This window comes from Leuciscus leuciscus, assembly GCF_965113295.1.
Source record: "Leuciscus leuciscus genome assembly, chromosome: 3".
Classification (NCBI taxonomy): domain Eukaryota; kingdom Metazoa; phylum Chordata; class Actinopteri; order Cypriniformes; family Leuciscidae; genus Leuciscus; species Leuciscus leuciscus.
The window spans coordinates 49,922,544-49,937,641 of NC_138727.1; the positions used below are offsets into that span (position 1 = coordinate 49,922,544).

The following is a 15,098-nucleotide window of genomic DNA, read 5'->3' on the forward strand; positions in this document are numbered from 1 at the left end:
AGAGCAGGCAGTGCAGGCTATGCCTCAGAACATCCCAACAGTTCCCTCAACTATGCGCCTTCATCAAGTTGTGACCTTAGAAAGAGGTGGCCTTATCTGCCGTGGTGTAAGTTGTACATGCGTAGCTATGAAGAGGCTTCAGTGCCAGTGCCCTGGATCTCAGGCCTTCAGTTTCCTGCGTGACAACCAAACTCCAATACAAGACAACACAGTTGACTGGAGCAATTCCGAGGTCATTGGAAAGTGGTGTGTGGTTAAATATGGAGATGACCTTTACCCCGGGACTGTGATGGCAACAGATGATTCTTACGTCCAGGTGAAATGCATGCACAGCAGAGGTCTGAACAGCTTCTCTTGGCCTGTTCGAGATGATGTACTTTGGTATCTATTAGATGATGTACTTCGTCTCATCCCTGCTCCTTTGCCAGTCACTGCCCGCCATGTGGAGATACAGAGAGATGTATGGTTAGAGTTTACAAAGTAAAATGAGAAGTAGCTCTGTCATTATCTTAGATCAGAGAGGTTTCTCTGTTGAATGAAATTGCCTTAGATCGAATTATTTACTTTCTGCCAAATGTTCTTACTTCTGTCACCACTTCCATTTTCTATTCCATGTTGTTTTTCTGTGGTACTGTTTGCTCTTTTTTAAATGGCAGCTGTTTCTTTAATTGTCACAATATACATAAAATTGTGAGTTTTTACATGTTAAATACTACTAAGTGCATGATTAAGTTGGACGTTTTTACATATAATTTCCTTTGATGAAATTCCTTTCCTTTGTTGAGATTTTTTACTTCAACATGTAATGTGACGTTTGTATGGCTATTCTCGGGATTTATAAACTACAAAAAAAAAAGTACTTACCCTTGTTATGTCCTGTGGATGATTTTTTTTTTGTTGTTGTTGTATTGCCAGTTGGTTTTTATATGCCGAAAGATGATTTGTTTTAATAAAGAAATGTTTTCTTCTATGATTGTATTTTTCTAAATAATTCTAGATTACCTCCCATATGGAAGCAGATTGTCATGGCCTAATGTTCCATAGGTAACTAGTACGTATATGGAAGTAAATAAGTTCATAACTCTTGTCCATAATGCATGCAATTACATTACTGCAATGACAAACAATAGGTGACTAAAGACCCTCTTGGTTATTGAGAGCTCAGTCCTGTTACTGTCATTAATTTGATATTTTAAAAGACAAATGACATTTGACAGTCAAACGGATCTCACCATAGTAACGTGCACTATATTGCATTTTGGACAAGACCCTTTTTAAAATAAATGTCTTGTCAAAAGTATACATATTCCTTAATTGTAATGTGATGTCATCCCTGAAACTGGACATTTTCAGTAATCTGAATGGCAATAATGATTTAAAACAGATTTTTTTTAAAATATGACATAATCTGAATGAAAAGAGGGACCAAAATACTACTTATAGGCTATATGTGCAAACAGTTGCATATTTGTAATTGGAAGTATTATATATAGTAACACTTTAGTCTGTAAGGAAAATATCAAAACATTAAATAAATAAACAGTCATAAAATAATAAATGGCATAGCTTGAGATGGCCCAACACAATTCTTGTCATGTTAAGATGTCTTAAATTAATGGGTATTGAAAAAAAATCCGTTTGAAACAATTATATTTTTCAAATTTTGAAAAGGCACCGATTTCGTGGAATGACCCATAAGAAATTACTACCTTAAAACTCATAATTCAGGTGAATTGTATTATATCAGCTAATATTTACAGTATTAAACCAACAAAACAGAGGACTCTACTCACTCCTGTTATTTTTCATACAAGTAAAAGGACTGAAAGTAACAGGATTGAGTTTTTAAGCAAAAATGTATCAAATACATGGCATATGGCCACATAGCATACATGCTAATAGCATGAGGACACTGAGCAAAGTCTAGTGACTTACCAAAAGTTTTAATTTTTTTAAATAAACAAATAAAATCTAAGAAATAATTTAGGTAACAGGACAGTATATTGAGATTGACCATATTTATTATTATATTTCATGGTAAAGTTTAGAGATAGAGAGTGGGGGCATGCAGAAAATGTTATTTTTTTACTGTTCTGTGTAGTTTTTATTAATGTTTTTAATTATACATTTTAAATTTGTAGTTAGCTCAATGTGCAGGACATTTTGCTTAAAAATTAAATGTATTTTAGAGTTAATTTTCATGCAATTTTATACATAGAATGTCCTGGGGACAGAAATGTCACCCTTTCGGTGGAATGGCTCAACACCGTTTCTTCACTGTTAATGTGTTTTCCATCACCATTTGTCATTTTGATTTTCCCCTAAAACGCTGAAACGAAATATATAGCGTGGAAGTTTCGCAACACATTTTGTCTGTCAAAGTTCATGAATATTTAATTCGTTTCAAACAGCTTACTGTTATAGCCTATTCAACAGCATTGTTTCACATTAGCTAATCAGTTGTTGTTTCCATGTTCGTCTCTTGTTTTATTGACTTCCATCTTCCTCTTTTAGAGTAGTTCGACGCACAGATAGTAGGCCTATATACGCGAGAACAGCGTATAATCTCTTCGTCAGGTGTGTTTGGCATCATGTCGGGGGAAAAGATCTCGCCCGCCCCCTTTTCTGTTCACCTGAGGTGGTTTTCAAAGAGAAAGTAAAATCCATCGGCCTGCTGCCATTTTAAGACGGAAACATCTTGACATTAATATCAAAGTGTCGAGTTTCCTTCATTTAGCTTTTAGATTTATGGAACATCATGGAGGCCAGCATTATGATGACCCGTCCACAGATATATTTCCACACAGGTAAGTGTTACAGATACAGTGATATAATTATATTTTAATTTTGTGTTTTCTATCTGCCGCCATGTCCTATCCATAGCACCAATGTGTCTTGCGAGCTAGCCTATAATTTAAAGTGTAGGCTACATCATTTTTTTATGGTTTAAAGTAGGATAAAGTAGACATATTTTGTTTGAATTTGCATTGGAAATGCCAATACATCGAGTTAGAAAAGATATAGTCAGACTGTGTTCAACGTTGTGTTTTGACAATCTTCCTTTTTAAAAACACTAGTGCGATTTTTGTATTTGGATATTTGGCTTCTGACATCATATTTACATGCATAATAATTTAATTATATAAACACTTTTAAAGTTATTTTGGCACACAGTAAAGGAATATCCATTGTAAATAATGTGGTGCAGTTTAATGATATTTGTCAGAAAAGGTTATTATTTACTCTGACATTCAACCTCGAAACTTGTCATGTAAAAGGTTTGGCACAAAACATGTTTTAAAATCGTTTGTTTCATTCGTCCTGACCGCCAGGGGCACTAGTGGATCATCACAGTGCCAGCTAAATCCATAAATCAAGGGAAGAGAAAGGAAAAAGAAAAATAACTACAATATAAATAAAAGGTGCCAGGGGGAGGTAGAAATATAAAAATATAAAATAAATTGTGTATAGTTCACAGACCTTAATTCCTTTTAGCCTTTTATTGTATTGTCAGTGTAGACTGACTTTACTTAAGTCAACAGTCATAAAGTTTGGTTTCTTGTTAGAAAACCTTTTTCACCTCATTTCTAACATGATACGTTTGGTGTAATAAGAACCACACTTTTTCCTAGCAAATCAATTTATCACTCAATAAATAGTAATCAGAAACACATTTAAATAGCATGTGAGTGCCTGAAGAGACTGAACCAATTAAAATAGAAAACCCTCTGAGTATTTTAAAAAATGTATGTAAAAATAGATTTTACATACATTTTTTGCTTAGGCAACGCTTTTGGCAGTATTTTGGCTTTTAATCAACAATCAATCATTATCACAGTGTCTTATTCTAAATTCCCTTGATGTTTTGTTTCAGTTCAGTCCAGATGCAAAGACCAAAGTCATCAGAACCCAGCTGTGTGTCCATGAAGAGTGACCGGTCAATGGATCCTCCACCTAAGCTTGGTGGACACACTGATCATGGGTTTAGGTAAACACTTTAAACCGTTTGTCTTATTATATCTTCTGTGCTGAATTTAAATATTTTTTCAGTGCCTGTATTCATTGCATGTCAGAAGATAAGCTCTTGTTATCATGTATTCAACATTATATATCACATTATAATTAATTCAGTCACCTGGGTTTTGGGGCGAATACAGTGTTGTTGTTGTTGCTTTTGACGAGCAAGGACTGTGGCCCGTTGCTTTGTCTTCTGTATTAACAGCATAAACCCAATCACAATGCACGCGCACCTCCTAGTGTTCTTTATATAAAACACAAAGAAAAAAACCTACATGATACTATTGCTTTATGCACCGAATATTCGGCCACCGAAAATTTTCGGCCGAAAATGGCCCAAAAGTGTATTTTCGGTTTTCGGCCGAAAGACTTTTATCACCGAAACAATACGGCCGAAATGTTGTGATGACGCAAACAGCAGATACCGCGACCTGCACGTGCTTGTCTGAAGCAACATATCTGCGGTGTGGACGTATTTCAATATATCTGAGAGTGACCCACGGACAGCGATTTTTAAAACACAGACGTCCCAAGTCTTCCGGAAGTTCCGGGAGTCTCCCGCGTATTGATAGCGGCTCCCTGATGCCCGCAAATTAGTTTAAATCTCCCGGAATCGCGAGCGAGCATGAGCGCGCATACGTAGCGCGCGCGCGGCAGAGAGAGGGAGCGAGAGACCTTGCGTGTGTGCAGAGCAGCCGTCATTTATCAGAGGTGTGTGTGTTTACCTTAGCTGTTTATGGTTTTTGCAACATGAGCATATAGCTGCAGATATTATTATGGGCTATGGCAGTATTGACCTAAATGCACTTTGTTTTTATGAGAGAACATTTCATTTTTAAACCTTTCTGCAGGCCAGTAGGCTTTTACATTATTATTTAATGTACACATGAGTGCAATGTGCTAAATAAATATTTGCATAAAATTTTAATTGATTTATTCTTTGAAACTTTAATATTAATTTATGCAATGCCTTGATTATAGTAAAGTTAGTACACAGTCATAGCCATAAATGCAATGGTACTAATAATTGGCATAATTTATTTCGGTGTTTCGGTTTTCGGTTTTCGGCCTTAGTTTCCTCTTTTTCGGTTTTCGGTTTCGGCCAAGAATTTTCATTTCGGTGCATCCCTAAACTTAACAGCTTTAACTAAAAATATACACAAGCTTTACTGAAATTATTCTCATAAGAGTGTTTTCCAACATTATGATAGAAATATTAAAGTGTTTAAAGCTTAAATTTTCATAAGGCACTAATTTGCAGACTCTCAATAAGCTGCAGTTGCAGGATCCACTTGTTTAAGCAGCAAATATACGTGTGTTGTCCGACTGGACCGATTCTGGATTGTAGTGGTGGGCCGCCTGGGCTGATATATTTTTTTTGTCCCAGTCCAGCCCTGAGTTTAGTGGTGCCGTGCAGGTAAGATGAAGGGTGAGTTGAGACAGGGATGTTTGCAGCAGTATTTATTCTAATAAACGAGATAATCTGACAGTAAGGGAGCACACAAATGCAACTTAAACAGCTTTGCATTTACACAAAGACAATAAACAACAATGGACTGATTAAATTGAGTGATCAAACATAGCCATGCTAATAAGACTGTGTGAATAACATTGTTGTGTTCAACTTCAATCCACAGACTGGACCCTCCAGAACCCAGCTGTGTGTCCATGAAGAGTGACTGGTCAATGGATCGTCCACCTAGACTTGGTGGACACACTGATCATGGATTTAGGTAAACACTGAACTAAAGTATCTTTATCTTATTACATATTACATCTGTTTTAACATTCTTTTAAAAGAATTGTTCAAATGTAATGTTGTGAAGTGTCTTCAATGTCTGTGTGCAATGCATTTTAGAATGAAGATCATAATTTACAGCTTCGATATGTAGACTATAACAGTTAATAGTTCAGTCAGTCACGTTCAACGTTACGTCAGAACTGAACTGACTAATTGGGATCTTTGGGATTACAGCAGAGAGCCATCATTTTATTACACAAGGTGATATATGGATATCGCCCTCCCGGCGGACCTCCTACTCCTCTTTTCCATTGCAGACTGTGGAGCTTCCGCCTTTATATATATGTATATATATATATTTATTAGGGGTGTAACGGTTCACAAAATTCACGGTTCGGTTCGATACGATACGATACACTGGTGTCGCTACAGCAAAAAGAAAGAAATGCCAGAGAAATTTCCTTGATTTTTTTTTTTTTTTTTTTTTAAACAAACATAAAGTATGATAATTTTTTACTTTGAGCAATGATGGAGCTATACTTGACTCTTCTTAGGAGCATATAAAACAAAAACAGCTCCTTGCTCCTTGAGAAAAAATGAAATGTAATATTGTTGTAGATATAAACAAAGGTTTATTTTATTTCAGATTTACATTTGAGGGCAGCAATTTTATTCATAATGTCGAAATAAATCCGACATAACATTACTTGAAAGCATTGTAGCCTACTATTCCTGCCAAACTTCCATGGTCACAGTTAGTGTTACTACAGTAAATCCATGGTGAATGTTGCTGATCTGTGGACACTGGATAGTTCATTCATGGCACAATATCTCTCCTGGTTTACACTTCAGCGCTGTTTGATCCGTTAATAAGGGAGAAATGTGAATGCTTCTCACTAGATCTCGCAGCGATGTTATTACTTCAGTGACAAATTCAAATGCTTTTCTTTACTTCTCTTAGCGCTGTGTAGTATCAGTGTCGCTTGATCAAGATCGGCTCGCGCTGCATTGGTCAAAACCATAGACTGTAAAAAAATATGGACGTAGTGTCTGTGACGTCAGCCGTAGGTTTCTGAAGACCGTTTTTGAAGCCTAAAGTGGGCGTGGCCGACCGTCGCCATCTTGGCAGTGCGTCACTCCCGAATTTATTTATTTTTACAGTCAGACAATTAGCTGAGGTAACATGACGGCTAACAGACAACAGACAAACGGCTAATGATGACTAATGACCACAGCAGTGGGAATATAATTTAAATGGATGAGTTATAAAAAAATTCACCCCCCTCACAGTTGTCATGAAGGGCAAAATTAGCTGTATAGACCAAAGCCACTTTTTGCTCCAGGCTGTAAACATGTTTTTTTTCTGCTGTAAAGTTGGGCATTTCAACATGGGGGAGATACAGATTTGACTCACTTTTACAGCCAGCCTCAAGCGGCCAGTCGATGAATTGCCGTTTAATTCACTTCCGTGTTGGTTTCAAGAGAGAGACAGGGAGGTTGCCGCTTGGTACCGAACCGAAAGCCTCGAACGGTTCAATATGAATACGTGTATCATTACACCCCATTTATATATATATATATATATAACATTTTTCTTCAAGGCTTGCACCTTGGAACCTATTTCAAGGTTTGCGTTCTCGAGACACCAGGCACTGTTGTTGTGCGAATGAGCAGGTCTGAGCACGTTAAAGGGGAAATGAAACGTCCATGTTTTGGCACTGGTAGTAGCTACATATATTAGAAAAATCACCTTGCCAAACATTTTATTTTAAAAAGTTGGTAAAACCACAGATATGACAAAATTATTTTCGTAATTTCTAGCTATCTAGCGAGTCGCCATTTTGAAGTGACGTCACAGCCTACGTAACGGGGTTGGTTGGTTCCGCTGGTGAGTGAAGAGAGTGAGGGGCGTGACCAAGATGGCAGCCTGAACGGTCGCAATTTTGAGTGCTTGCACCAAGTTGTCCTATAAATGTTGCTTATAAGCAGTAATTAGATGTTCTGGTTCTTTATTGAGCTGTAATAGTCTGTTGCATCTTTGACAACTTCTTTTTGCTTCACTATAGTTCGTAAAAGAGGGCTCTCAGCGTGTTCTGAAAAGGAAAAGGGTAATGCTAGTGCTGCTAGCACAAGCACAATCTCAGTGGTTAGCAGCGGGCATGATTATGTTGTCAGCATGAGCGAAGAGGATTCATTTAGCCTGGCAGAAGAGGAGTTCCCAGCTCTGCCTGCTACTCCAAGCAAGCCACCAGCTGCTAAAAAAAAGGCCAGTGATAATACGAGTGTTGATATTTCCTCTCAGCTGGCGAACATAACGCAGCTGATTAACTGCCGCTCTGACGCGATAAAGCGAAAGATCTCCGACCTGAGAGAAAAAGTGGATGCTGTGTCGTCTGATTTAAAAACTGTCACAGCAAAGGTGGTGTGCTTGGAGCGGCGCGTGGATCAAATTGAACAGCCAGTTAACAAAATGGAGAGAAGAATGGATGATCTAGAAACCTACATGAGACGGCGCAACCTGAAGATCATAGGCATTCCAGAGGCAGCTGATGAAAATATTTGCGGGACAAGGGTTTGCAGTTCAGAGAGGACTTTTCCAAAGGAGATCGCGAGAGAAGGATGAAGTTGTGGCCGGAAGTTCAAAAAGCTCGAGCGGCTGGGAAAAATGCTTACTTTGTTGGAGGCAGAGCCTTTGTACAAGGGCAAGGTGAAATTATCCTCACGGTCGACTGAGTTAGGAACTAATGCTGTTGAAGACATGTGGGCTTCTGTTGAAGAGTTGAAGATATAAGACGCGTGTTTGCGTGATCTTGTATATCTGCCCCTTTTGGACAGTTACTGTTTCAGTGGTTGAAGCAAGATAATTTTTTTATTTTTTATTGAAGAGATGCTTATTTGCACAAAATACAAGTCTTTATGGTGCTACATTATGTGGTCGACCTTTTTTGCCAACTTTATTTTAATATATTGACTGTTATAAGAGGTTATAAGTTGTTTTGTTGTTTCAGAGTTAATTTTGTTGTTCATGTCATTTTCCATTATATCTTTGAATGCCAGGGGTTTAAGAGATAACGTTAAGCGTAAGGCTTTGTTTTTGTTCACTAAGAGATTTAATAATGACTTTGTATTTTTTCAAGAATCTCACTCTATTACTTTTGATGTTAACTTTTGGAGATCACAATGGGGTAGTGATATTTGGCTGTCTCATGGGACAGAACACTCAGCAGGGGTTTCTTGCCTGAAAAATAATTATAGAGGTGAGGTTTTGCATTCGGATATTGATGAAAATGGCCACTTTATATGCTTAATTATAAAATGTTTTAATGTAATTTTTATAGTAGTTAATATCTATGGATATAATTGTAAATCTGATAATGACCAGTTATTATGTTCGTTGGAGGAAAGACTTACACATTGGTTATCCAAATTTCCTGATTCTTATTTAATTATAGGGGGTGATTTCAATGTTGTTTTAAATGAGTCAATAGATAGGTGGCCTCCAAGACGACCTTCAAATTTAAATACAAATTTGAAACTGTTTATGGACAGATTTCATTTGATTGATATATGGAGAGAGAAAAATGTAGATGATATTGTGTATACTTGGAGTAACAAGGATGGCAGTAGACGTTCTAGGATTGATTTTTGGCTTGTCTCTAACCATTTTGATGGGAACAATATTTTGGTTAATGTTTTGCCAACACCATTAACTGACCATAAGGCCATATTAATTACAATTAATATTTCTCCAAACACAAATTGTAACAAGTATAATTCATACTGGAAAATGAATAGTTCTTTGCTTAAATTAAACAGGAATTGGAAAAACTCATTAATTATTATTGGATTAAAGCTAAAAAGGAAGGGTTGTTTAGTCATAATTGGGAATTATTAAAATTTGAAATTGGAAAATATTTGAGGAAGTATAGTAGCACATTAGTTAAATCACAACGTCTTATGGAAGAGAAAGTTGTTAGTGAAATCTTAGTTATTTCTAACATTTCTGCGGTGGACCTGGTAGAAGGACAGAGACTGCGTCTAACAGAGCTGCAAAATGAGCTTGATAATGTAACGGTCAATTGTTCTATTGTGTGCCGGAGAAAGCATGCGGAAGCAAGGATCTATTAGCAGGGTTTTAATGAAGAAACACGTAGTACAAATAATAAAGAACACGAAGGACAAAGAAACAAAACCACGAGAAGGACCGAACTAGAAGCACCCATACATGTACAACAACTGACAAAGTAACAAGTGAAACACAAGGGCTATAAATACACAGGGACCAACAAGCTAAACAAGATAACAAGGGGGTGTGGCTAATTAGAAACACCTGGGGATACTAATAAACTAGAAAAACTACAAAGGACTACAAAACATGACACAGAACAGGAAATAACTAAAGTCCACACAAGACGAGGGAAACACAAGACAGGAATCATTACAGATAATATGTACAAAATGCGAGCACAAGGTGCTTTTATTCGATCAAGGCAAAAATGGTTAGAGCATGGAGAGCAGATGTCTGCTTATTTTTTTAATCTTGAAAAGTCGAGGGCTAAACTAAATTCTGTTTCTAAAATGAATATTAATGGCTCTATTACAGATAAGGTTGACATAATTTCTAGCTTTTGCTATGATTATTACTCTAAATTACTTCTAAATTCAGTGAGCATAATATGACTTATTTTTGTAAACAGCTTAAGAATGTTAAAACAATTACTGAGGAGGACCAAAAATGATGTGATTTTCCAATAACTATTACGGAAATTAAGCAAGCTATTGAACGTTTAAAATGTAATAAATCACCCGGTAATGATGGAATTACTGCAGAGTTCTATAAGCAGTTTTCTGAGATCCTTGCCCCGTTTCTTCTCGAAGTATACTCTGAAAGCTTACAGTGCTCACAGCTTCCTACAACTATGACGCAAGGTATAATTTGTTTGATTCCTAAGCCCAAGAAAGATTTGTTGTTTATTGATAATTGGAGGCCCATTAGTTTGTTGAATAACGACTATAAAATATTTGCTCAGATATTTGCCCAAAGATTCAAATTAGTATTAGATTCCATTATTGATGAAAACAATCTGGGTTTATGAGAAACCGTCATATATGTAACAATATTAGACTTATTTTTGATCTTATTGATTATTCTGACCTTATAAAAGATGATAGCTTTAGACTTTCTTTAGACTTTTTCAAAGCCTTTGATTCTGTTGAGCATCCTTTTATTTTCTACTGTTTAGAACACTTTGGGTTTGGGGCTTATTTCTGTAATGCCATGAAAACTCTTTATGCAGGTGGAAATAGTTCTGTGAAATTAAATAATGGCACTACTCAAAGATTTGATTTGGAAAGAGGAGTTAGGCAAGGCTGCCCAGTTTCGGTTTACCTTTTTCTTATTGTTGCCCAGGTGTTTTGTCACTTTATTAAATCATCCAATTTAAAAGGAATTCAAGTTGAAGAGAGAAGTGTCCTGATAAGTCAGTTGGCTGATGACACGGCTCATTTCCTGAAAAATGTTGATCAAATTCAGTCAGCTGTTAAGATCATTGAAATTTTTTCCAGTGCCTCAGGTCTTTGCCTTAATTTACAAAAATGTGAACTATTTGCTTTAAAAAGTTGCCATGCCAGAACTATTTGTAATATCCCTGTAAAGGATGCCCCAACTTATTTGGGTATGGTTATTTCTAAAAATGAGCAGGAGAGAATCTCACAAAATTTCGACCCGGTGATTAGAAAAGTAAAGAATAGATTTAATATTTGGTTGCAGAGGGACTTGTCTCTCAAAGGGCGTGTTCTGCTGGCTAAAGCGGAAGGTATTTCTAGGCTTACTTATGTAGCTTCCTCAATACACTCGGATAATAAAAGAAATAAGATAATTGATCAAATTATGCTGAATTTTTTGTGGAAAAACCGTATACACTATATTAGAAAATCTGTAATTGTTCATTCATATAAAAATGGTGGGCTTGATTATTTAGATTTTTCTATTTTAAATAACACTTTCAAAATTAACTGGATGAAATATTTTCTAAAAAACACTGATTCTGTGTGGAATATCATTTCTAAATCGGTTTTTGACAAACTTGGTGGTCTTCCATTTTTGCTTATGTGTGATTACAGAATCGAGAAACTTCCAGTTAAACTGTCAGCTTTTCATAGGCAAGCACTTTTGGCTTGGAAGTTAATTTACAAGCATAATTTTTCTCCACATCATTATTACATCTGGAATAATGGTAATATTTTGTACAAACATAAGAGTATATTTTTGAAAACTTGGTTTGATGAGGGCATTCTTGTGGTTGGACAGTTGTTGAATTATCAGGGGTATTTAATGACTTATGATGAGTTTCTTTCATACTTCAACTTCCCTGTTTCCCCTAAAGAATTTGCCTCTGTAATTGGTGCTATCTCTTCGGGTGTTGTCTCTTTATGTAGAGGTATTTCATACTCTAAACGTATGTCTTTATTGCATCTAGCTGATACGATTTGTGGTAAAGTTTGTTTTTCGACAAGCAAAAATAATAAGGCTGTACGTTCCCTTTTTCAAAACGAGCTAGTCAGTAAACCATATGTCATTTCCTATTGGTCAAGGTTTATTGGAAATATTAATTGGAATAAGGTCTGGTTGTTACCTAATAAATATAGGCTATTATTACAAATAAGGTCAAGGAAATTTCATTTAAGATACTGCATAAATTTTACCCTGCTAAACTTTTTCTATCCAAATTTAACAAAGACATAGATGTAAATTGTTCATTTTGTTTTTTGCAACCAGAAACTGTACCTCATATTTTTTGGCACTGTCAATACACCAAAAGGTTGTGGTGGGAAGTTTCTAAATTTATAAATAACAAATTGGGATGTCATTTTCTTTTGCTATACGAACATGTAATATTAGTTTTTTTCCCATATGAAAAGAGTCTGGAAAAGGAAGCGTATATTATTAATCTTTTGATTATTTTAGTTAAGTTTCATATTCATCGGTGTAAATTTACTAATCAGAAACCTTTTTTCTCTGTGCTATTGAAAGAATTAGAAAATTATATGGTTTCCATTAAGGACAGTACAAACAAAAAAGCTGTTAAAACCATGTAGGCTATTTGTTGAATACTTTTCAGATTTTGTGAAATGTCAAAGCCTTTTATTGTCTGTTTGGTCTATTTAGTGTTGTTTTCATTCAATTTTTGTATTGTGTATTTGTGTATCTTTAACCCTGGCATTTTTTTTTATTTATGTACTTTTTTGGTATTTATTTGTTTTTGTTCATGTTCTGTAATTGTTGTTTATGCAATAAAAAAAGAGTGAAGAGAGTGAAGCGTTACTGGACCGGACTGAATACGCAATTGATTTGAAATGGAGGAAGACGAACTTGAGAGACCTGTTGAGCCCATGTGTCCCATTGCTTATGCATTTGAGTCGATACGGCGTGGGAACCGAGCAGTGGTACGTCGCTATCAAGGCCGCATTAATGCACGGGCTTACCTGGGCTGAAGCCCAGGGGCCTCCCAAGTTCAGGGGCCTCCCATCATGTTCAGGTTCATGATGAGCTGAAAAGGTCATATTGTTTTAACTTGTCAGATTTAGTCGCTGTATGTCGCTAGTCGCTTGTGGGCGTTGGTAGTGCTGTCGCTCTAATGTTATTGTTATGGTGCGTTCACACCAAACGCGAATAGAGCGTATGGCGCGAGTGATTTCAATGTTGTAAAGACGCGTTTACGCGCGTCTAGAGGTCCCGCGGCGCGAATGAGGCGATACTGCTCGTCTGGCCACATCTATACAAAACACCACCACAAGTGATATTATACAACTATATCTTTTTAATTTGACTAGGAATTAGGCTCAAAAGAAACAGTATGCTGTTGGGAGAGTGTTTTTATATTACCACACAGCAGTGTTCAGTGATTAAATCATTTACTAGATTAACGATAGATCAATCTACAAATTAAACTCACTCATACTGTCATAAATTACTAAAACGTCATCCGAATTTGACAAATAATAAATTTTCTTGTCCCTAATAGTCAACATAATGCACTGTAAAATGAACTGCAGCAGTGCTAAACTTGCATCATAAAACTACAACACTCGAACTATAAATGTATGAATTAAACTCACTGAGACTGTCGACAGTTTCTTTTCCATGCATAATTTTATTATATCCATGTTTGTGGTTAGTTACAGTCAAATCCTATAAAACAGTGAAATCGCCCTTGAACTCTTCTGTCTTGCCTGCACTGCACTCGAGACAGTGACGGGAGCTGAGCTCCACTGAAAGGCTTCTTTCCTATTGGTTGTCGCTCGCGAAAATCGCTTCTCATTTGCATAAAGTTGAAATTTAGTTGCTGTGTGTGGTGAAAGTGTCTTGTGTTTATGTGCTCAGTGATATGTTAATAACAATATTAAAATTAAAAACAATATAAAAAAAATCACTGTTGTAGGTCTCGAAAGAAACTAATGCATTTTGTGATGTAGATTACCTATAGGCTATTACACTTTTTTAAATGAGACTCTTTAAATCGAGAGGATTGGGGGGCCTACAAAACCTCTCAGCCCCGGGGCCTAACATTAGGTTAAGGCGGCTCTGGTCGCTATGTCGAACAGCCGGTGATACATGGCCGTAGCCAGCTATGAGGTCACCGAGGTCCGGACCTCGGTCATTTTTTTACATTCAAAAATAAAATTTCAAGCTCTCTGAATGATTAATTAGCCGTTTAAACCACCTCATATGAGTGTTTGCAATTCATTTTGCTGCGAGAATCTAGCGCAGTGAACGGGGCTTGAGAGCGCGTTGTGAGGGCGCGGGTGCGATCCAGTGTTGCCAGATCCATGTTTATACTTGTTTATACTTGTTTATGTTTATACTTTATACATGTTTATACATGTTTAGCCTTGTTTATACTTTCGCCTGGCTCCGCAGCGCGAGTCTCCGCAGACTGCGCGCGCACCTCCCCAAACGGACGAGGCGTTTATACTTGACGCACTCGCCGTTGTACTATTCTTTGAAACGATAGGGAGCGACTCGAGTAATTGTCCTCTAAACCATCAGAAATCAGCTGTGAGAAGAAGAAAGCTACACACGTGACAATGTTTATTTTAGTACACCACCACCAATACCACACTACAAAAATAATTGTGTAAAACCCAGTAAACCCTGAGATTATTACTCGTGACAATAAAACGAAATATATGGATATGAGAATATGTATACAATAGGCTATAACTAAATTAGCAATCTCTAACATATTTTCTAATTTCACTAAACATTTCATTAAGTTTAGTGAACATTTTTATTAAACATGGACCTTTATGTTCATTAAAAATACTTTTTATGCTATTG

General features: G+C 36.5%; 2 protein-coding genes across 4 annotated transcripts in view; both read left to right on the forward strand.

Moving 5' to 3' along the window:
* LOC309494997 (uncharacterized protein) overlaps positions 1-15,098 on the forward strand; it is a 730,899-nt gene that overhangs the window by 691,033 nt on the left and 24,768 nt on the right. The gene's annotated exons all lie outside the window — the stretch shown is intronic.
* Positions 1-15,098, forward strand: part of zfyve27 (zinc finger, FYVE domain containing 27) — a 62,106-nt gene that overhangs the window by 9,260 nt on the left and 37,748 nt on the right. Inside the window, exons 1-2 of one of the 3 annotated variants that reach the window (XM_082164529.1) lie at positions 2,522-2,807; positions 3,875-3,988. The exons of 1 other annotated variant lie outside the window; for it this stretch is intronic. In XM_082164529.1, coding sequence (XP_082020655.1) covers positions 2,749-2,807; positions 3,875-3,988 — 173 coding nt within the window. In that variant the 5' untranslated portion in view covers positions 2,522-2,748. Of the gene's footprint in view, positions 1-2,521; positions 2,808-3,874; positions 3,989-15,098 lie in introns of those variants that run through there. One more of the 3 variants, XM_082164530.1, reaches the window with a different exon arrangement.